The following is a 23672-nucleotide window of genomic DNA, read 5'->3' as shown; positions in this document are numbered from 1 at the left end:
AACATCAAGTTTAAAACCCCATGTATTATTATTTTTTTATTTGACAGAGAGAGATCACAAGCAGGCACAGAGGCAGGCAGAGAGAGGGGGGGAAGCAGGCTCCCTGCTGAGCAGAGAGCCTGATGCGAGGCTCGAGCCCAGGACCCTGAAATCATGACCTGAGCAGAAGGCAGAGGCTTAACCCACTGAGCCACCCAGGCACCCCAAGCCCCATGTATTATTAATCCAAATGGTTAAAGTGGTCAGTGATACATAACTCTGTGACTTTCAGCTTGAAACGGCATATAATGTTGCCATAGTGCCAAATCTAATACTTGGAAGTCATCCACTAAGACTCTTATTTGTATTTTTAGGAATCATACTATTTTAAATGCAGATCTGATTAAACATCTATGGTGGTAGTATTACTGCACTGCAACCTATAAATTAAATACTTAAAATACACAGAAAACTGTTCAATTAAAATTTAGGTAACGAAATTTATATCTTACCTAAGAAGTAGTAACTTGTTTACTTGTTATTTTATAACAAGATTTTAACTTGTTTCACCCTTAAATTGCTTAAAGCAAAATGGATTAAGATACGAAATGCATACTTTAGCTCAGTCTTGAGAACTATACAAAAGAACATGAGCCTTAAGTAAGAATGGGACAGAAAAAATTTATCTAAATCCAATGACTCAAGATGTAAACTTAATTCAAGTTAATTTTTTAAGATACTGAAATGCCAATTAAACACTGATACATAAATATAAAAGAGAACAGATCCAAAAGTGATTCCTCCAAATCTTGGCTACAGAGGATTTATTTTGACCTTCATGAAAAAACACCTAGTCCCTATCTAGTTATTATGTTCACTTGTTGGGCACACAAGGATTCTTCTGCAACCTGCTAGTCTCAGATTTACTACAGATACAATTTAACATTCTAACGTAAGACCTTTTATGTTCTCATGATTTTATAAGAATTATCTTTTAGGATTACAGTTATTATAGAGGTAAGAAATTCTAATATTCGCTATATAATATATTCTTTAAGTTCTTTTTAAAAGATTAAATTGTATATTCCATTTAATTACCTATGACAGTAACTCCAGGAGTTACTAATTTTAGTGCTTTTTAAAGTATGGGCACAGTAGTATCAATATGGTTAATTTTTTAATGCTGAACAAGTTAGCATCTCTAATAGAAATTTCTTCAGCTAAAGAGGTGAACTCTCAAAGAATTCTGATATTTATTTCTATGATGTTTATGGCATTTCCCTACTCACCTTTTTTAGATGGCTTGGGTGGTACAACTGGGCCAGGTTCTATGTTGTCATAAAAATTATTCATGGCTTTTGGATCAAAGTTTCCTATAAAGAAAATAAAATCACCATGCATTTAAGGCTTTCTCCTATTTGACTTTTTTGTTTAAAAATGTATAGAAATAAAATAGGTAAAATGGGAAACTGTGTTCTAGAGTTTCAAAACTCCTATCACCTTCCCACTGAAAATGTTTTTCTTGGTCCCTGTGAGAAAAGACTGCAAGCAAACTACCACAGCATTTTACCACTATCACTTGAAGGAATATTTTTCTAACTGCAAAGCTAGTCTCTTTCAGCAGGATTATGTACGTGGCACACTTAGGTAGGTAAATGAGTAGGAGAAATTAAAGAAAGGCTAAACTATTTTCTAGTGTTTCCTTCATCTCATTCATAATTTACCTTAAAAAGTTATCCATTATGAATTTAACAGTGGAAGAAGTCAAACATACAAATTTACAAAAGACGAATGAAGTCATACATATTAGCAGCAGCTCACAGATTTCAAGAAATGGAGAATACTGAATGTGGTCTAAAGATTTAGCAAAGATGATAAGGTGCCAATTTCAGAATAATAAATACAATTTTGCCACAAAATTTTCAACTCTCTTAAAAAGTTCACTCCCTGGCCTTGTGCAGATTTCAGTCTAAACTCCTGCCGTGATGGCTCCAAGGTGGATTCTGATACAGTGGCAACCTTAGGTCCTACCTTCACTTCTGTGAACCCATCACTGTAACTGGCTTGTTCTGCACAATTCCAATTAAGCACTGTAACTACCATGCTTACTAACAGTTCAAATATATTAGATGTTTTGATTTCTAGACATTATTCCCCCGCAAGTTTCCCTCACCAAAACCAACAATAAACCTGCATTTCAGCAATCCAAATAATGATCTGCATCTAGATCCATTCTCTCACTTCAAATTCACGTTGGCATTCAGTATAAAATTTTTCCAGAGTGTGGAAGAGTAGAATTCAGTATAAAATGGACATATTTGGACCCCTTATGAAAGGAGATTTAGAAATACTTAAGCACCAAAAAGAGCTCTTTGTTGCCCAAAGGAGACCAAAAACACAGCTCTTTGCTTATAAAACTTTAATAGTGGTTCTTGTCCAGGTCCTATTACAAATGCTTTTAACCATTTGGAAGATAATGGAAGCCACAATGCTCTAAGATGTTGCATATGTATTTTTTCAATTACTTAAGTTACAGCTGATGTTTTAATTTCTAGATCTCCTAAGGCTGACTATAAATACTCTAACTGGTTGTTTGTGTGTCGTGCTTTAAAAAGCACCCAAGCAAAAACTGATGCGGTCTCCCAATACACTAACAATGATCTGTATCACCCGGCTATAACGCAGAGCTCCACTGCTTCAAGCTACAAGTCTGTAAAGGGACTACTTTGTGAAATGCCCAGGCTGCTCAACTTTCATATTCAAATTTGCTTCTATTCAGATTGTTCAGTATCTTTTAGGGTCCCAGGCTTCTACTATTAAAGTTAGCCCATTGCCATTTTTAGTTGAGATTTACTATATACTGTCAAAATAGAGTAGAAGCTCCCTTAGCTGCCATAATTGAAAACAATAAGTGGTGGTAATAGAGAGGCTGATTGAAACAGACCTTTCAAGAAAAACTACTTGTCAACTTCAAAGCTGGACGAAGACTTTTTTTTTTTCACCACGTGTCCACTGAAGTTCTACACAGTCTTTCTTACATAAACATCCATGATGAGTTACAGAGGAAGTGGAAAACTTTTTTCTTATGTAAAGTTGCAGAAAATCAGCATTTCACGTTGTGTGGACCTGTAATTCAATCTGCTGCAAGCCCCCAATAGTGCTGGTGAAGCACAAAAGCAGCCCCAGACAATATGTGAACAAATGGGCGTGACTACATTTGACTACAGCTACAAAAAGAACCAACAAGCTAGTTTGCTGAGCCCTAAAATTCTACAATTTTGTATTGTTTTGAGTAAGAAAACAGAATGCTCTTAGATTTTTGTGATTTATCCCCTGAACCCTTTGCTCAGACCACCCCCCAACCGTGCCTTTTTGTTGTTGTTTTTAAAGTAATTGGCCTTTGGGAGTTTTTTGGTAGAAAGAACAGCTCCTCCTGCATTCTTGTCAGCTTAATAAACATTAAATTACAGAAGCAGAGTAACTGGCATGTGCAAGTTAGAGAACAGGTACAACAAACTCTCACTGAGCAGACCGTTCAACCACTAGGAGTGACAGTACTTGAACACGCCAGCACGTGGTCCCTAGTCATCAGTGTGCAGCAGCTGCGGACAGCGTCAGAGTATTGTACAGGGGGAAATAAAAAATATCACTAACCTACTGAGCTTGGTAAGTGAAAGCTAAGAGAGCTTCTACTGTAGTACAAGTCTATAAGAGAGCCAAAACAAAAACAAAAAAAGCCAAAAAAAAAAAAAAAACTCCAAAAAGTCTGAGATACAGCTGGATGTTTTCATATGATAGATATAAAAAATGGCATATGGAATTTACTTTAAAAGTGAGAAATCTGGTGTTCTGATATGTGATTCCCTATTTTAACAGATACTTCTAATGATTACCATAACATCACTCTAGGAAGTTTTATAATTAAGACCCATCAATACAAAATATTCACAGTAAATGACTAGAACAAGAAAAATGCGGAGTAACCACTTAGAGCAGTCTAAATGACAAGAGCTTAATGATGGAACTGCCATCATTAAAACTGTTTTTGATCCCCCAAATCTATGACCATGGAGTAGAAGGATCTCTTGAGTAGAATTATAATGGATAAAAACTATCTCTTAAACCTGTAAAACCAAAAATGATGGCTATTTAGCAGCTTAAAACACACTATTACTTATGGTTTACCAAATAATCAAGTCTATACCTCTAGATTGAAGGAGGTCAACTTCTTTCAGTGTACAGTCAACATTTATCTGGAGTTGTCTGTTCATGCTTCTCAATCTTGTCATTTCCTCAGGCTAGTAAGAAAGGACCCAAAATAGCAATTGTGGGAAAGTCATTATCAAGCCCAACATTTAAGAACTGCTATTCATATTAATAGGTCTGATTGGTCATTACCAACAATATGGCCTTAGTCCATAAGAGGGCATGTTAAGAAGTCCTAAACATTTAAAGGAACAATCAGGTAAAATGGGGACATCAGTATGGCCACATAAACACAAAAGCTGCATAAAACGTGGCAAGATACAGTACTAGACTATGTTTTATCATACAAAATATCATTTTAATCACAGGGCACTAAAAATAATTTACTTCTACGCTTTCATGGTAAGGGAAACTATGAGAATCAATCTGTAAAACAAGCAATGTCCTTGATTTTAGTGCTGTCCAGGCTTGAAAAAACAATAATACTAAGTATCAGGCACTGTGTTTACCAGAGGTCTCATTCTTTCCTCAAAACATCTTTCAGGCAAGTACTAATATCCTTGTTAATTTATACATGAGGAAGCTGATGCACCCACAGTGCATATAATTTTCCCAAGGTTATAAAACACAATGATTGGTAAAACCAGGATTTACATCAAACAATCTATTACATGAAAATTTCACAAACAAATGGATCCCATTCTTCCTCCATATTTGTTTCCTTCTTCTTGACTTAGAGCCTGGTTTACCTATTCTTCAGCCTTTGAGGGGCACACACAAGACATCAAAATGTACAGAATGCCCTCTTCTTCAGTTAAATAAAGTTTTTTGGAAGTCTTTACATCCCCGGAACTTCTAGATTTTATATATATCTATATATCTGTAGATATATAGATACACACACACACGCATACACACACACACAATAACAAACAAAATTCACGTCTGAATTCCAAAGGCAGGGATACTGAAGCTTTCAGCACAGCCCAGATATTAACTCAGTTAGTTACTAATGTGCTTTCAACTACATGAAGTAAAAGATAAATATCTGCTGTGACAGAATAAAATCCTCTTCCATTAAAAACCTTTATTTTTCTACAAACTATGTTAGTTTAAGAGCAAAGAAAAAGGAGTAAAAAGGTTCTTAATTCACAATAATGCAAGCTCTTATGCTGTTAGGACATGTCATCAGAATAAATGGGACTGCCCCTTGCATTACTAAGTATGAAACATTTAAAATACGTGATAGAATACAGTAAGAGCTACAATTGCTTAGAATGCTTATGAGAACACAAAAGTCATTTAGAACTATTTATTAGGGATTGCTTTCTTTTTCCTATTTGCAAAAGTATGGGACATTACCAAGTAAAATGCTTACACCTTGTCTGCCAGGCAACATTAAAAGGGTTTAAAATATACCTGAGCATTTATACTAAAAATAAAGGACTTGTCCAGAGGTTTCAAAGACGGCTATTGTCTTCCTAGGAATATGTAAAAGAATTCATTCTTTGTAGAGTCATAACAGAAAAATTCAGGACCTAGAGGAGTTGCTTCTTCCTATGTGGGCGGCGGGGGGGGGGGGGGTTGGCCACAGAGGTCATAAAGAGTGAAGCTCCATAACTAAGTATGAAAGTACTGTAATACACTTTATATATAGTCTAGAGGCTACAGCACATTTGCTTATAACAAGAGATTTACTCAACAAAGTCATTTCCAAAGACAAGAGAACCACTCCAATTCACTAAAAGAATGGTATACCTATAAGATTCTTATGTCCTTTTTCATAGTTTCTGATTAAACCAAGGTCAAAAAAAATCTGAAAAGTCAGTACCATTCACCAAAAAATACACTGTCTTTTCAGGGAGGAGGGGTTTCAAGATTGGCTGTAACTTAGATCTGTTTGTAAAAGAGCTGACATTTCAAAGTGAAAAACTCTTAAGCTTTTTCCAAAAAGGGGCAAAACTACCTTAAGTCAACTGAGCACTTGAAGAAGTTGTATCACAGAGACCCAGTCGAAGACCACTGGAGTTCGGTGGCTTGGCCTTAATTATGCATCTGAGACTAACAAACATCGGTTATTCCAGAAACCCATTTAGAATAAGACAAATGACAGGAAAAACTTGACTAAGGGGGTAAATGGCATCTCTTGCCTTAATCCAACCTTATTTATCTTTCAACGTGTAACTTAAATTTCCCTCTCCGCCATAAAACTGTCTCATCTTTGAACCCTATCAGCAAAAAGTTAACATTTCTATCTCAAAACACTGAAAGTACTTAATATCCTTAAACTGGCCAACATTTCTGATTTAATGTCAATTTACATGATCTTTTCTCTCTCACACACAAACACGTATCAGGTCACAGACACACATTTATCCTTTCACATAAAGATCTCTTTATGAGATGACCTCTTCGACAGCACTTAACAGTGCTTTGCAAACGGCAGATTAGGGCGATCTTCCACTTCTGCCCTCCTTAGATTACTGCACTGGTGCTCTGAGCTTCTACAGCTGGCAACAAATGTGCATTCAGTTTCCTGAAGCATGCACATTTCTTAGTACACTGCTTGATAAAGAAATGTTAAAACCTGAAGGTAGAAATATGTGCTTAGTAGCAAAACAATAGTCCATTCTCTATCACGTAATCCCACACGTGAGTGGGACAAAGATAAAGACAGCCATTTTACTGAGAACCTAACTCCATGCCAGGCACTTTACATATATTGCTTTTATCTTGACAACAATATTAAAATATATTTAACAGAATTCCCTTTTATAGATAGGGAAAATCAAATGCAGATAACTTAGATATAGTCAGTGATTGCCAGAACTATTCTGCCTCCAGAGCCTATGTGAGCACTTTTTTTTAAAGATTTATTTATTTTGGGGGGCACCTGGGTGGCTCAGTGGGTTAAGCCTCTGCCTTTAGCTCAGGTCATGATCCCAGGGTCCTGGGATCGAGTCCCACATCAGGCTCTCTGCTCAGCAGGGAGACTGCATCCCACTCTCTCTCTCTGCCTGCCTCTCTGCCTACTTGTAATCTCTCTCTGTCAAATAAATAAATAAAATCTTTAAAAAAAACATTTATTTATTTTAGAGAGCACAAGTGAGAGAGATTGGGGGAGAGGGGACAAGGAAGAGGAAGAAAGATAATCTCCAGCACATTACTCAGTAAGCATGGAGCCCAATGTGGAGCTTGATTCCATGACCCTGAGATCATGATTTGAGCAGAAAGGAAAATCCAGCTGCTTAACTGACTGAGCCACTCAGGTGCCCCTTATATGGGCAGTCTTTACAAGGATGTCATGGTGACTCGAATGAGCCTCTTTCACCAAAAAGGAATTCTGACAAAATGCTTTACTTCTGGATTAATTTCCTACATAATATACATACGTTATGCATATTCCTGGAGTTAAATCAAAATTTTGCAAAATGGTTCAGGGGTGTGTGTGTGTGTGTGTGTGTGTATCTTAAATAGGATTTTCCAGTGTTGTCCACCAACACTGGTAAGAATACTTACTATTTGTTGAGGATTACATATATTGATTATGTATAATATTATTTAATCCCATGAGATGGGCACTTGAAGATATTACAGGTAAAAAAAACAAGCAGAGAAAGTTACTTCTCCAAGGATATATGAGTAGCAGGAGGAGGAGTCAAATTCACACCCGATAGAGAGGCACTGTCTGAACCTCCATGTAGAATTGTCCCTCAGCCATAGCTAATAGTCCCTCACTTTACTCTAGGCCTGGCAGCAGAAACACAAGGCAATCACACAAATTTCTCATCTCTTAAATATTGTCAGCAATATGGGCTACCAATTTCTGAAGCTGGGTGATGGCTACACAGGGGGTTCATTCTACTCTTTTTCTTTTTTTAAGTAACTCATCAATAAAAATGCTCATCTAAAATCTGGATTTTGTTGAAGCACTAACCTATGTTACCTTTGACAGCTCTTTACTTTCCAAAACAACAACAAAAACCAACAGGGTTCATTTCAGCAGGAATTACCACACAGCAAGAGGTCACTAAACAAAACTTATTTAGTTATGTTAGGGAAATGACTTTTATGTTAACAAAATCTGCTCATGCTCCATAAGTACCTAAAAGACTCCAAATTGCCCAACCACCAGGATAGATTCCTCTGTGGGTTATGTTCTTCAATACCTCCCCCAATCGAAGAATTCAATTAAGATTTCAAGTGGAGAAAACACTAAGAAATTTATTACCTTTCAGTTAATGAGAGCTTTATAATTTTCTTAGTGCTTTAAGTAAAACCCTCCCTCCTTCTTGGTTCTAATACTGACTATACTTAGGAATTTTGTCAGTATTAGAAAAAATTTCATTAAATTACTAAATATGCCTCTTTATCAATAATCAGTATCAATAATTTCCTTCTGAAAAATTCCACTGGTTCCCCATTACCAGCAGAAGTTCAAACACTTCACCCTCAAGGTCTAAACCGCAATTGACAGGTGCACATTTACCTGTTAGGACACCAGAAATTTCAGCTTAAGTGTAAGACCTGTATTTGCTGCCTCCTGAAAGTCTGTCTCTGCCTTAACTTCGCACTTTTGTTACCTCTATGTTCTTTCCCTCTTTTCTCTTTTGTTTTCCCTTCTAAAATGCTCTCCCCTTTCCTCTCTCCCTCTACAGCAACACTATATGTAGACCAGTGGGTCCTCACCCTCTTCCCCTCCATTCTATTAACCTTAACAAAAATCAGGAACTCCAGAAACTGGAGACATGCTTCCAGACTGCACCTGACTTCAGGAGTTCACAGGCTGCCTTTGAAGCCATGACCTTCCATTAAAAACCTATCTATGAAGGCAGAGCTGCAGACATGCTGCTCTTCTCCAAACCTGTAAATGCTGAGAAATTACTCTCCGCTGAAAGAGATCAGGAAAATAAGGAATGGCTCCAAGGACAAAGTAGAGTAAGGTGAAGCCCTGAAGCATACACAGGACTTAGCCATGAAGAGCTTCAGAAGGGCACTCCAGCAGAAGTGCACTGAGTACATACACAGACCAGTTGACATTCGAGTCCTCTCATTACCCGTGAGCACTACCAGCACCTACCACACCAAATTCTAAGTATCTGCCCACGGATCTATTTCTCTCACTAGCACGTACGCACCAAGAACCTAGCTTGGTGCATACATACAGACCACATGCATAAACTCAACAAGGGTTGCACGAATGACTATCAGATCACAGAAAGCTTGTACTTCCATCACAAGATTCTAGGAGACTGGTTTTAAAATGTTCTGAATAGTTTAACATTTTTTAGAACTCATAAACCGTACTTAAAATGTTATGAATATATTATCCAAATCTTTTCATTAGGGCAGTTACTATTAGGACTGCTGTCAGTATGGTTACCTTAGCTCCTACCTTATTTACACTTAATAAAATTGCTCTGCCTTATAATGCTCTATGGTGCACACTTTCCCAGATTCATACTGACACTGTTCTAATGCATTTGAATCGACATACTTGAGAAAATAACTTTTAAATCTTTGGAATTTATACGTATAGTATATGCTTAAAAGAATAAAATGAACAGATGAGAAAAAAATATAAAATGCTTGGGGAGGGTGTACCTCTCTATTTTGACAGAGAGCAATTCATAGTAAATGAGACGCCATACCTCTGTTAGAAAGTCAGTCATTTGAAAATACTGAAGAACCTATGGAATTCATACATGTGAGAAGAAATAAAAGCACCGAATTATTCGGAAGAGAACTACTGAAGGCAAAAGTCTCTCGTCCATTGTTTAAAATATGGAAAGGCCCTGTCAGGAACAGAACATCAAAGAAGAACACATGCCCCAGACAGCCATCACGCCCATCTTCCTGGCCACACAGGCCAACAGAGGACTTACCGTGGGGATTGCAGTGGTGCAGCTGACCCTTCGGAGCCGTCTCTGCATCAGGTCATGCTCCATCCCGTTCACTTCAGCCTTCAACCGCTCTAGCTCCTCTTTCTCATGTTTCAACTGCTTTGCTAACCTCTCCATCCTTGCTCGCTGATGTAACAGCAAGGCTATAGTGTTACAGATAGAGTCATTGCAGAGAGTAACATTGAACAAGTGACTGGAAAATTTCTATATGCACTGCTAGTGCATAAAATACTCAAAAGAAACCCTGTCCTCCATTCTGAGCTGGCATTTACTCTTGTGTCTTGCTAATGTTATTAAGCTTTAATTTGGCTCTTGGAACTCCTGCCAAAATGACATCATCCATATGTCCGTCTTGCTCTGTTGACCTTCGTTTCCCTAACCTAAGATTTTTTAACTATACCTGTGTGGTTTTTAAACAGGTTCAATACCAGACATATCGAACTATAATCATAATTACTACTCCTCTTACACAATGAAAGAATATTAAATTCTCAGCTACCTTGAAACCTGGATAGACTTTAAAAAAATTCCATCCTCCCTTTAATTACGTCCACTATTAACTAATCCAACATTAGTCTTCACCACCAATCCCACTTATAAATATGTATCACTTATAAATATTACACCCCCTAGGCCAGTCTCGTTAGAAAAGATTCAAATTTCTTAACCTTGATAAACATTAGCCCACCCATTATGAATCTCCAATTCTGTAGTTTGTTTTTTGACAGTATCACTTTCATTTGTCTATGTTTTTGTCCCAATGAATGTTCTTCCTAAAAACAGCCTTATTAGATCACTATTTTCAAATTTTAAAACAAAACCTATAGAGAACTCTGAAGCACTGACACTATTTTTGTCTCAGCCTATTCTTGGTAGCAATGCTACTGTGAACTACTGAATAAATCCTAACCATTTCATTAAAACTAAACAGCTAATATAAATTTATTTTGAAAAAGCCACCTCACTACAAAGATTAAATTTCATAAAAGGGCTAAAATTACCTTGTGTATAGGCATAGTCATCTGATCCAGAACTAGAACTCCTCTGGTATTTATGACTTCCCTTTTCTCCCCCAGAGCCTGGTACCACTGAAATAGGCTGAATAGGTTCTGGGGCTGCAGAACGTTCTTCTTGGTCCACTAAATTTAAAAGATTTTCAGTCGTCGCTCGACCTACAGTAATTTTAAAAACTGTAGTTGGGTTTGGTATCACTCGAGGAGATGGCGACGGAGCACATGAAGGTCCAGTGGGCTGTGTATATGTAATATACACAGGATTAACATTAAATGGAGGTTTTGGTTGACTGGATATTCCTCTTGAAGGAGAACTTGAAGGTGGTGTGGTGGCTGTGTACAGGGAGTGCTGATTCCGTGGAGATGGTTGATTACTGATAGGTGAAGGACTCCTGTTCATTGCTGTCCCAGGTCTTTGAGAGGGTTCTACTGTAATTTCTATCTTCTTCATGGATCCTTTGGGTAAGCTAGATGTTGTGTATGGGAGATAAGCTACTGAATGGCTTCCCTGCTTCTGATAGCTGGGAGGTCCTTGTTGATACGGATGCGGTGGAGTAGTTGAAGGACTAGGGGGCATAAAGACGTGGGAACTTGGGTGGCCCAACTGGGAAGGCTGCACCTGATGCTGTGGAGAGCTGAAGGGTGAAGGACACTGAGAAGGAGGTGGCGAATGGTAAGCAGGTTGAGGAATCTGCTGTTGTTTGGGAGAATACTGAGAAGGTTGATAGTTCTGTTGATGTGGATAAACAGGTAAAGGACGTTGGCTATAATGAGGCACTGGGCCCTGTGGTGAGGACTGCCATGGTGTAGTCTGAGGAGTTTGTCTTCCGGATGAACTCTGAGATGTCTGTCTAATATAAATAGAACCAGGAGACCCATAGAGATTGCTTGGAATTTGTGGAAGAATTTGTAAAGCTCTTGGTACAGTCTGTCCAGAAGGGAGGTTCTGGGACACTGTAACAGTAATCGGATTTGTACTATACCGAGGTATGTGCATGTACGAAGGAGGTGGTGGCGGTGAAGGCCCTTGCATAGCAGATGGATTCATTCCTGTGGGCATGGAAGACGGCTGCTGAGGTGGCTGTGAAGGAGGAGTAGCTGCACTTCTGTTCTGTTCATTCATAAAAAATGGATTGTAGTTCGGAGTAGCAGCCACAACAGCTGGAGCGGAGTGTGGTTCCTGAACTAAACATATCAGCTGTTTACTCGCTGCATGCTGTGGATCAATATGTCCATCACTTGAGCTGTGTACCAGTGTTCGACCCCCATTAAGTTGTGCCCCATCTCCTGGGTGGTAGCTACTCGGAGAATGGATACCCAGATTAATATGCAAAAGGCGATTTCTATTCATCCTGTTGTCATCTGGACTGTGGTATTCCATATATAAGTATTTGCTACTCTCCTGGGAGAGGGCTCGGCAACAGGCTTCAAGATTGTTGTTGTTCTAGGGGAGATAAGTGGTAACATTAACAATGACAAAATGAACAAATCCTAAAAGAAGTCAAGCATTGCAGGTTATGCAAATACGACTGTCATAAAATAAGTAGAGAATGGCATTTTAAGCACAAACAGCTTCAGAGTCATCTACCCTGTCAAGGAGATCCCAAACAATTCATACTGTTTCACAGACATTTAGTTCCTATGACTAGTACTCCCGCTACTGCTACAGAAATGGAAAGCACCCACTAATGAACACGGTGACTCAACTCCACATTGTCAGAGTCCAAATCCAGGACTCACTTTAGGTCTGATGCTTTTCAACAAATTAACATGTTGGGCCAATCTTGGAGTCACCATAACTGCTCAGAATACACCAGTTTAAAACCAGAAAACATGAAAATAGTCATGCTTTAGTTTTTGAAAGGTAGTGGAACCACAAAAGGAGAAAAATTATAACAAAATTCCTAGAGTCAAAACAATAAAAATTCTAAAGCAGCCTTTTCTTTTCATCAAATTTATCCCTATAGAACTTCAACTATCCTTAGGAAAGATGAAGCTAACCAAAGAAATCAGTAAAAACAAGCACACATTTTTGAACTATGGTTCCAGAACTGCCAAAGTTAAGGCTATTTAACAGAAAACCAAGTCTCGACTGCCTCAATGAAATTCATTCACACTCCCACAGACACACATTTTCTACCCACTGAAAAGTAGCTTGGTCAACTTTCACAAGCATTGTAGGATCTGAATTTTTTGAGTCACTATACACACACTTAGAGATGGTATTACCAAAGTAACATTTTAGACATTCTGACAATAATGTAACTAATGAAGGAGGTTTGTCTTTTTTTAATTTGAAAATATAATGTAGTTTTCCATTAAAATACAAAATTCTCAACTATTTTATTAGCCTAAAGCACTATTATCCATTGCCTTTGGAATAATAAAATTTCTCAATTTCTATGACTTTCTCTGTAGTTCATAAATACACAGATACGCACATACATACCTACTACTGCATACTGATTTTAGGAAAAAGCACATTTTATACAAAAATGAAAGGAAACACTTTTACTTCTGCTGAGAAGCAAATAAGGTTAAACCTAAAACAGAACATACAATGCTGTAATTTTAGAGCTGGAAACGTTTAGGGTTCATCTATTCCAAATCAACTCATTTACAGATGAGGAAAGGGACACATGGCTTGAGAACAAGCACTTAACTAGTTAACAGGAGAGCCAGTTCTAGATTCTCAGTCTCCTAACTCCTTAATTTCAAGGGAGAGGATGTTAGGCTAAAAGTAAGTAACTATATTAAAGCTCATGAAGTAAACAAAGATTCAGTTAAACAAACCTTTACAAAATGAATTCTTAGAAATTTAAAGAACTGGCTTCATCAAAAGTCCATACATAACTTCTATCTGTTTCCTTATATAAAGCTGTGATACTAAAATTCTGAGCCCTAGAGAAAAGTAACTATCAAAATTTAAGAAGAAAATTATTTTTTAAAAAAGAAGAAAATTATTAAAACTCAAGAGTATGGCCTTTTTAAAAAAAATCCTGTTTGAAAATCACTGTGCTAAAGAGATGAGAAGCTCAGTATTAAGCAAATTTGGATCCGAAGGGTTCCAACTGATTGCCTACTAAAAATGTCACTGACAGGTAACTGAAAGAAAAAAATATGAAAAGTGAAAATAAAGTATGTCTGCAAATGGAATAAAAGGAGAACAAAATTTAGCCCATTTTATGAGCAACCCATTTGGGTTGCTCAGTGGGTTAAAGCCTCTGCCTTCGCCTCATGTCATGATCCCAGGATCTTCGGATCGAGTCTGCTTCCCCCTCTATCTCTGCCTGACACTCTGCCTACTTGTGATCTCTATAGGTCCCTATAGTTCTATCCCTATAGAACTATCCCTAACTAGGGATAAACTATTCCTAACTAGGGAAAAATTTGGTGAAAATTAAAAAAAAATAGCCCATTTATATGAAACCTAAAGCAGTCATGGATACTTCACTATTTGACAACTGTAGTAATGCTGCTGAAATTTCATGTTTTCTACAGTGAATTAGGGAGCCTGAACAGTATCCTCACAAATAGGACCCAAATTCACAATGATACAAAGTTGATTTGTCAGCCTATTCAAATGCATGTCTACAGTGACAAGGTAAGTAAATTTTCCTATGAAGAAAAAATTTTAAAAAGATTTCTTTACGAAATCATTTTTAAATACCACTGAAACAGATTCAAATGTGATCTTTAACCTGCAGAATGCCTTCAAAAGAAAAAAAAATGGATACAAAATTTATCAAATAGTAAATCCAAATAAATAAAACAAAATTACTTAGTTGGATAAAGAGGTGAGAATTATTTTTTCTTTTCCTTCTTTTTTTAAAGTAGGCTCCATGTCCAGTGTGGGGCTTGAACTTATGACCCTGAGATCAAGAGCTGGATGCTCTATGGACTGAGCCAGCCAGGTGCCCTAAGAGGTCAGAATTAAAACAAACAAACAAACAAACAAACAAAAACCATATAAAAACCCTTGAAAAGACCTAGGCAAAAAAGCATCATACTCCTAAAAAGTGACCCTAAATTGAGAGATGATATCTGGCTCAGAGAGAGAGGCTTTAAAACTTATATATTAAATGTCAACTACTGAGTCTTTAAATGCAAACAGCAAAACTTTTCAGTGCCACTCAAAGGTAAGTCTCTATGCCAACAGACTCCTATTAATCCCAAAGGAACAAGGAAGAGGAAGACTTGAGTCAATGTCAATTAGCAATAAATGTTCATTAAGCTGAATTTAAAGTTCATTCCTTCAGTAAAGTTCATTCCTTCAGTTTAGTGTGATAAAGACACTAAACCATGAAAAAATACAGGTAATAAAAGGATAAATTAAATTTGAAAAAACAAAGAGTTGGGGGATAGGTGGTGAGGACAGGTAAGGAAGGCAATTGCTAGGAAATGGATTTAACTAAAAGCCTCACTCATGCTTGGTTTTACTCCCTTGGGAAGCACCTTTTCTCTACCAGAGACCAAAATTTGGCTAAAGTCAAGAATGGAAATTCACAGTGGGAATGTGTGTTGGAAAAAACAAAAGCAAGCTGTAATACAAAAACTGTAACCCCAAAGGCCTAAACGTAGTAGAAGGGCTAGGAAGCACCTCTTTTACCACAATTGTTCTGTGAGTCTCTATTTGCAATTAAACTCCGCAGTATATAGGCTTAGGTGATAAGCTGAGCCACTCACACTGCAGTAAGGTAGAGTCTGCATATGATGCAGTAAGGCAGAATTCAAACCAACAATGTGTGAGGAAGTCCAGTGGACAAAAGTACTGTACCAAAAGTGAACCAAACAGGGAAATGCTGTAACCCAAAACACATGGTGATCCTGTGGAGGATGATGCAAAATTCAACAAGGGGAGTATTAGGCCGGTTTCTCTCTTATCCCTTGAATGGGAAAACACACTCTATCCAATTTAAAGATACATTTCAATATAAGACAACAAAATCAAAGAAATATGATTAAACTAGACAAAGTGGCCTTACACTTAAAATCACCTGTTAGTAAGCATTTATTAACTAGAAAAACAGTAAGAAAGGGAATGGACTCTCTATAAACTTTAAAAAACTGGCTCAAAAGTATAGCCAAAAAGTTAGAACGATAAATCTGAGATTCAAAATTCAAATCTAAGAATTTGGGGAGTGATCAACCAACTCCAAAACTGTAAAAGGTGGAATCTGAACATAATCAGTTTTTGTTTTGCTACAGGCCTTTTTTTCCCCCTCTAAATCAGTGGTTCTCAGTAGGGTAGGTTTTGCCTCCCATAAGACATTTAGCAATGTGTGGAAACATTTTTGGTTGTCACAACTGCAAGAGTGCCATTGGCATCTAGTGGTAGAGACCAGGAATGCTGCTAAACAGCCTACAATGTACACGGCAGGGCCCCACAACAAAGATAACCCAGGCCAAAATGTCAATAGCACCAAGGCTGAGAATTCCTGCTCTAAATACCTCCCACTGCCCTCCACAAAGACAAGAAAACTTAAGGAGAACTGTAGCTTAATATCACTATCAGGTAATCTACCTGTAACATGCACTGAGACACAACACCCTCTGGAATCTCCGGGAAACGCTGTCGGAGGTCATGGAGAACCTGCATGTCAAGCTGTGGAGTGCTCTGCGCCATGCCAGAACAAATAGTGGTCAAGTATCGCTTAGGAAATTGACGCTAACCAGCCTTCCGATAGTAGTGATCTTCCAACACCGCATTCATTTTCTATTAAAAGAAATCAAAGTTAATCACTGTGTTGTCCACCTAAAACTCTTGTAACATTGTGTGTCAACAATACCTCAATAAAATATGGTTGAATTTAATTACATATTTCACATCATTCAAATAGCAACGGTCACTGTGTTAAAATGGCGAGTCGTAAAATTGACAAACTCAATTTAGCCAGACTTTTCTGATATCACTGGTTCAGAAACAAAAAAAGCCAAAAGACATCCCCAAAACTTCAGTTTCAGTTTAATGCTTAAAAAAAAAAAAAAATAAAGCACCAGCTAGATTAAAACTACAGAGTATTACTATTTTGGCAACCTTATCTCACTAGCCTTGAGAAATGCTACTTGTGTATAATCACTCAGGTTTTCCCAAGGGCTATCACATCACTCCCCAGAGCAGAGAAGTCATTTTGATGTCTAAAGTAATAAGAAAACAAGGACTTGATGATAACACCACAAAGAATTACCTCTCCTGTCTGTTTTACGTTCTACTTGTACTTTGAGACCAAAAGATTTGGATTTGAAGTATGAGTAAAGGAAACCCAAAGTCTAAAGGAAATAACTTAGCAAACGCAAATGGAAATGAAGACTCCTTTGTTTTTAATGATGATGCTTTTCGGGAGGGGAGGTGGGTGGGGGGATGGGCTAAATGCCTAGTGGGCATTAAGGAAGGCACTTGTGATGAGCACTGGTGTTGTATGTTAAGGGATGGATCACTAAATTCTACTCCTGAAACCAATACTACACTACATGTTAACTAACTTGAATTTAAATAAAATCTTGGAAGAAAAAATTAACTAAAAAGACGCTGCTGCTGGCCCATCATCTGCCAGACCTAAACAGCTGGGCTTTCACTTATTTTCTAATGCCACTGGCAGAGGTGCTACGATGCCAGGATTTAAGGGTACAGTTTGAGTGGAAAAAATTAACATCAAATCTCACTGGCACTACTCAAGCTGAGCGCCCATATATAAAAAGGCAACTAGTGAAATAACAATTCATAAATTAACTGGCAGCATCAAGAACCAATGAACTGGGGGCGCCTGGGTGGCTCAGTGGGTTAAGCCTCTGCCTTCCGCTTGGGTCATGATCCCAGGTGCTGGGATCGAGCCCCGAATCAGGCTCTCTGCTCAGCGAGGAGCCTGCTTCCTCCTCTCTCTCAGCCTGCCTCTCTGCCTCCTTGTGATCTTTCTCTCTGTCCAATAAATAAATAAAATATTTTTTTAAAAAATCAACAAACTGATACATGTTTTAATACAGTTGACCTCTGAATGACACAGGGGTTATGGACACCAACCCCAGAGCATTCAAAAATCCGTATTTAACGGGGCACCTGGGTGGCTCAGTGGGTTAAAGCCTCTGCCTTCGGCTCAGATCATGATCCCAGGGTCCTGGGATCGAGCCCCACATCGGGCTCTCGGCTCCGCAGGGAGCCTGCTTCCTCCCCCCTCTCTCTCTGCCTGCCTCTCTGCCTACTTGTGATTTCTCTCTCTCTGTCAAATAAATAAAATCTTTTAAAAAAATCCGTATTTAACTTTTTTTTAAATATTTTGTTTATGTATTTAACAGACAGAGATCACAAGTAGGCAGAGAGGCAGTCAGAGAGAGAGGGGGGAAGCAGGATCCCTGCCGAGGAGAGAGCCCAATGCAGGGCTCGATCCCAGGACCCTGGGATCATGATCTGAGCCGAAGGCAGAGGCTTTAACCCACTGAGCCACCCAGGTGCCCCCGTATTTAACTTTTGACTCCCCCCAAAACTTAACTACTAATAGCCGACTGCTGATCTTACTGATAACATAAACAGTCATATTAATCAAATTAATCATTAATAACATATTAATCAATATGCATTTTGTATTGGAAATGACATATTATATACTCTACACTTACAATAGAGTAAAAACTAGAGAAAAATGTTAAGAAAATCATAAGGAAGAAAAAAACATTTATAGCACTGACTGTATTTATTTTAAAAAATCTGCATAAAATCTGCAATAATCTCCCTCTCTGCCTACTTGTGATCTCTGTCAAATAAATAAAAAAATATTTTTAAAAAATCTGCATGTTAAGTAGACCCATACAGTTTCAACCTATGTTGCTCAAGGGTTCAACTACATATATTTCCCATTTTTTTAAAGGGGAAAAACGTAGTGTATACCATACAATCCCATAATTTCTGCTGTGTTCACTCACTAGATGGTCAAATATTTTTAAGTATGCGAAGTAAACACCTGCATCATCTTAAGAGGCATGGAAACCACAATTTTAAGCTACATGGTCTAAAGAACACACATAAGGAAGGGCCATTCCACAGCAAATCTTCTTTATCTTGCACATAAGCCCTGAAACTTTAAATCATGCCATTACTTGGGGGCAATGTAGAGAACTACAATCAGTATTTCAAAAATCAAAAATGTTCGGATGGGTCTAAGAAGTCAGTATAGGAAGACCCTGAACTTATCTCTTCCCATGGACACACCAAATTTACGCCTATATATAGATCAATTCCTCCTGAAGAGTGGGGGGCTGACAGAACACCTTCTGCACAATACAAGGCTAGAGGGACCTCAATCAGAACAGCAAAAGAGACGCCTGGTAACAAGGGCAACTCCACCTTGACGCCACAAATTGCAATAATGGAAGGTATCACTGACAGATACATGTGCAGATTCACCTGCCCAGGGCACAGAAAATAAGCTACAGCTTAAAGGGTAACCAGAGAGGTGCCTGGATGGCTCAATCGTTGGGCGTCGGCTTTCGGGTCAGGCCATGATCCCCGGGTTCCTAGGATGGAGTTCCACATCAGGCTCTCTGCTCTGCAGGGAGCCTGCTTCTCCCTCTCCCACTCCCCCTGCTCGTGCTTCCTCTCTCTGTCAAATAAATAGTCTTTTTCTAAAAATAAATAAATGAAATAAAGGGTAACTAGACTGTAAGTGAAGGAAAACCATTTATTAACCCCAGAACATCCACCAAACAGTGGAGCAACTACAGGAACTCTCCCTGGGGACAGAGGTGCTGTGACTGCCACAGTTGACCTTCCCCCTCCCACGAGACAGGAGCAAGGACTGGTGTCCTAGCAGCCTGCCACTTCGGCTAGTTCTAGGCTCCAAGCACATACCAGCTCCAACCATCCAAGCAGGGTGGCCCCAGGATGGCGCACACCAGGGCACACCTCACCTATATCCAATACGGCTCCAGTAGTATCACAAAAGAGGTACAGGGCAAAGCCCCCTGAGACACCTACATCCACGCCAGGTTGTGCTTCAGTTTTCCATTAGGGCAGCCACACTGTGGAGTGCCCCAGGACCCAGAGACCCATGGATTATAGCCCCACACAGCCAGCTACCCAAACGTGTGAGGAACACACAGTCTACATAGAGGATGTGTCTACACAAGGCCACTCTTCTAAGACCAGGAGAGGTGGCTCTTTCACTTCATTCATAGAAATAAACACAGAAAATCAGATTTTAAAAAGGGACAGAGGAATATGCTTATAAGACAAAATAAAGAAAATAACTAAATAACTAAAGAAAATAACTAAACCAAAATGACATAAGTCATCTACCTGACAAATATTTCAAAGTAATGATCAAAAAGTTGCTTGCCAGACTTGAGAGAAGAGATGAATTCACTAAGAACATCAACAAAAACACAATGTTTTTTGAAAAAAAAAATATGGGGCGCCTGGGTGGCTCAGGCATTAAACATCTCCCTTCAGCTCAGGTCATGATCCCTGGGATCAAGCCCTGTGTCGGGCTCCCTGCTCAGTGGGAAGTCTGTTCTCCTTCTCCCACTCCTCCTGCTTGTGTTCCCTCTCTGTCTCTGTCAAATAAATAAATAAATAAATTTTTAAAAAAATCAAAAAAACATTTTTAAAATCTGAGGTAAAAAGACTAAAATAACTGAAATAAAAAATATACCTGAAGTACTCAACAGGAGATTAAGGGATGCAGAAGAACAGAAGAGCACTCCAGAAAACAGGTAAGAAAAAACATTCAAGCTAAACACCAAAACAAAAAGGAATTTTTAAAAAATGAAGATGGTTAAGGGACCTCTGTGACAACATCACACAAATTAACATTCCCAGGGTATGGATCTCAGAAGGAGCTAAGAGAGAAAGGGGAAGAAATAATAGAAAGAAATAATAGCTGAAAACTTCCCTAACCTAGGGAATGAAAGAGACATCCAGGTTCAAGAAGCAGAGAGCCCCAAATAAGATGAACCCAAAAAAGGCCCAAACCAAAACATGTTATAATTAAAATGTCAAAGATTAAAGATAATGAGAAGATCTTAAAAGCAGCAAGAGGAAACCAAACAGTCATCCACAACAAAAAAACCCATGAGGAGGGACGGCTGGGTGGCTCAGTTGGTTAAGCCGCTGCCTTTGGCTCAGGTCATGATCCCAGGGTCCTGGGATCGAGTCCCGCATCAGGCTCCTTGCTCAGTGGGGAGCCTGCTTCTCTCTCTGCCTCTGCCTGCCGCTCTGCCTGCTTGAGTTCTCTCTCTCTCTCTCTCTCTCTCTCTCTGACAAATAAATAAAATCTTAAAAAAAAAAAAAACCCATGAGGATATCAGCTGATTTTTCAGCAGAAACTTTGCAGGCCAAAAGAAAGTAGCAAGATGTACTCAAAGTGCTGAAAGGACAAAACCAACAACCAACAATCCTCCATGCTACAAGGTTAGCACGTAAAATCAAAGGAAAGCTAGAGTTACCCAGACAAACAAATTAAAGGAGTTCATCACCACTGAACCAGCCTTGTAAGAAATGCTAAAGGGACATCTTTAAGTGGAAAAGAAAAAGCCATGACAAGAGGTAAGAAAACGATGAAAGGAAAAAATTTCAAGTGTAAAGGCACACATGGTACATCAATCACTTACACTGTGAGTATGAAGGCTAAAAGGCAATAATAGTAAAAATCATTTGTATCTAAAAAATTAAGAGAGTCACAAACAGATGTAAAACATATTAAAGACGGATGGGAAAGTAAAAATGCAATTCTTTAGAATGTGATAGAACTTTAACAATCATCAACTTAATACAAACTGCTATATACTTAGGATGTTTTATATGAACCTCAAGGTAACTACAACACAAAAACCTCTAAGAGATACATCAAAAAATAAAAAGAAAGGAATCCAAGCATAAAACTAAAAGTCACCAAACATGAGGGAAGAGCAAAAGAATAAAGAAACAGATAACTACAAAAGCTATCAGAAAAAATTAACAAATGACAATAAGTACATATATATCAATAATTACCTTAAGTGTGAATGACCTAAATATTCTGATCAAAAGCCACAGGTTGAATGCATTTAAAAAAAAAAAAAGACCCATCTACATGCTGCCTATGAGAAACTTAACTTCAGACAAAAAGACGCATACAGACTGAAAATGAAGAGATAGAAAAATATTCCATGCAAATGAAAGCCCCCCACCAAAAAAAGCTTGGTTAGCAGTGTCAGACAAAATAAACTTTAAAACAAAGACTGGGTGGCTCAGTCAGTTAAGCGTCTGCTTTCGGCTCAGGTCATGATCATGGGATCCTGGGATAGAGCCCCACATTGGGCTCCCTGCTCAGCAGAGAGTTCACTTCTGCCCCTCCCTCTGCCCCTCTCCTCACCTCCCTGCTTGTGCTCTCTGCTCTCTCTTGGGCTCCTTCTCCCTCTTTAAAATAGTGATGCACTATCACAATGCTAGATTTCAAGCTATATTACAAAGGTAGAGTAATCAAAATAGTATAGTAATTATAAAAATAGACACTTAAGATCAATGAAACAGAACACAGATCCCCCCCCAAAAAACCCAGGCTTACACGGTCAGTTAATCTACAATAAAGGAAGCAAGCATACACAATGGGGAAAAAAACAGTCTCCTCAATAAACGGTGCTAAAAAAAAAAAATAATAAAATCCAGAGAGTTACATGTCAAAAAAAAAATGAAACTGTACTGCTTTCTTATATACAAAAATAAATTCAAAATGAATTAAAGACCTAAATGTGAGACCTGAAAGCATAAAAACCCTAAAAGAAAACATAGGCAGTCATGTCTTGGACATCAACCTTAGCAACGTTTTTCTTGATTTCCCTTTAGGGAAACAAAAGAAAAACTATGGGGAGTACGCCAAACTTAAAAGCTTTTACACGGCAAAAGAAACCATCAACAAACCTAGAAGACAACCTACTGAAGGGAAGAAGATACTCACTATTGAAGGGGAGAAAATATATAAAGAATGCATATACCACCAAAAACAAAACAAAACACCAAACATTCCAATTAAAACATGGGCAGAAGACCTGAATGGGCATTTTTTGCAAAGACATGCAGATGACCAACAGACACATGAGAAGTCACTCAACATCACTCATCCTGAAAATGAAAATCAAAATCACAATGAATTAGCATTTCACTCTTGTCAAAATGTCTAATATCAAAAAGACAAAAATAAGTGTTGTGAGAATGTGGAGGGGAAAAAAAAACCTTTTTCACTAATGATGAGAATGTAAAGTAGGGCAGCCACTATGGAAAACCGTATGGAGGTTCCCCCAAAATATTAAAAATAGAACGACCATACAATCCAGTGATTCTACTGCAGGGTATTTACCTGAAGAAAATGAAAACTCTAATTTGAAAAGATACATGCACCCCCACTTTTACTGTAGCATTACTTACAACTGCCAAGTTACAGAAATATCCCAAGTGTCCACTGACAGCTGAATGGTAAAGAACATGTGGTATATATACACAATGGAGTATTACTCAGCCACAAAAAATAATAACATCTTGTCATTCACCTACAGGGTGTTATGCTAACTGAAATAAGCCAATCATAGAAAGATCTATACTATATGA

General features: G+C 38.2%; 1 protein-coding gene across 6 annotated transcripts in view; it reads right to left on the bottom strand.

Annotated features, from left to right (window-relative positions):
• Positions 1–23672, bottom strand: part of TAB3 (TGF-beta activated kinase 1 (MAP3K7) binding protein 3) — a 91639-nt gene that overhangs the window by 13664 nt on the left and 54303 nt on the right. For 4 of the 6 annotated variants that reach the window (XM_082717916.1, XM_082717917.1, XM_082717920.1 and 1 more), the window contains 5 exons: positions 16626–16817; positions 11090–12545; positions 10071–10231; positions 4184–4277; positions 1269–1352 (listed from right to left, as the gene is read on the bottom strand). In XM_082717916.1, coding sequence (XP_082574042.1) covers positions 1269–1352; positions 4184–4277; positions 10071–10231; positions 11090–12545; positions 16626–16727 — 1897 coding nt within the window. In that variant the 5' untranslated portion in view covers positions 16728–16817. The remainder of the gene's footprint in view (positions 1–1268; positions 1353–4183; positions 4278–10070; positions 10232–11089; positions 12546–16625; positions 16818–23672) is intronic. The other 2 variants (XM_082717919.1, XM_082717921.1) reach the window with 2 other exon arrangements.

This window comes from Mustela nivalis (genome assembly GCF_964662115.1).
Source record: "Mustela nivalis genome assembly, chromosome: X".
Lineage (NCBI taxonomy): Eukaryota > Metazoa > Chordata > Mammalia > Carnivora > Mustelidae > Mustela > Mustela nivalis.
This window is presented reverse-complemented; position numbering and strand designations above follow the sequence as displayed.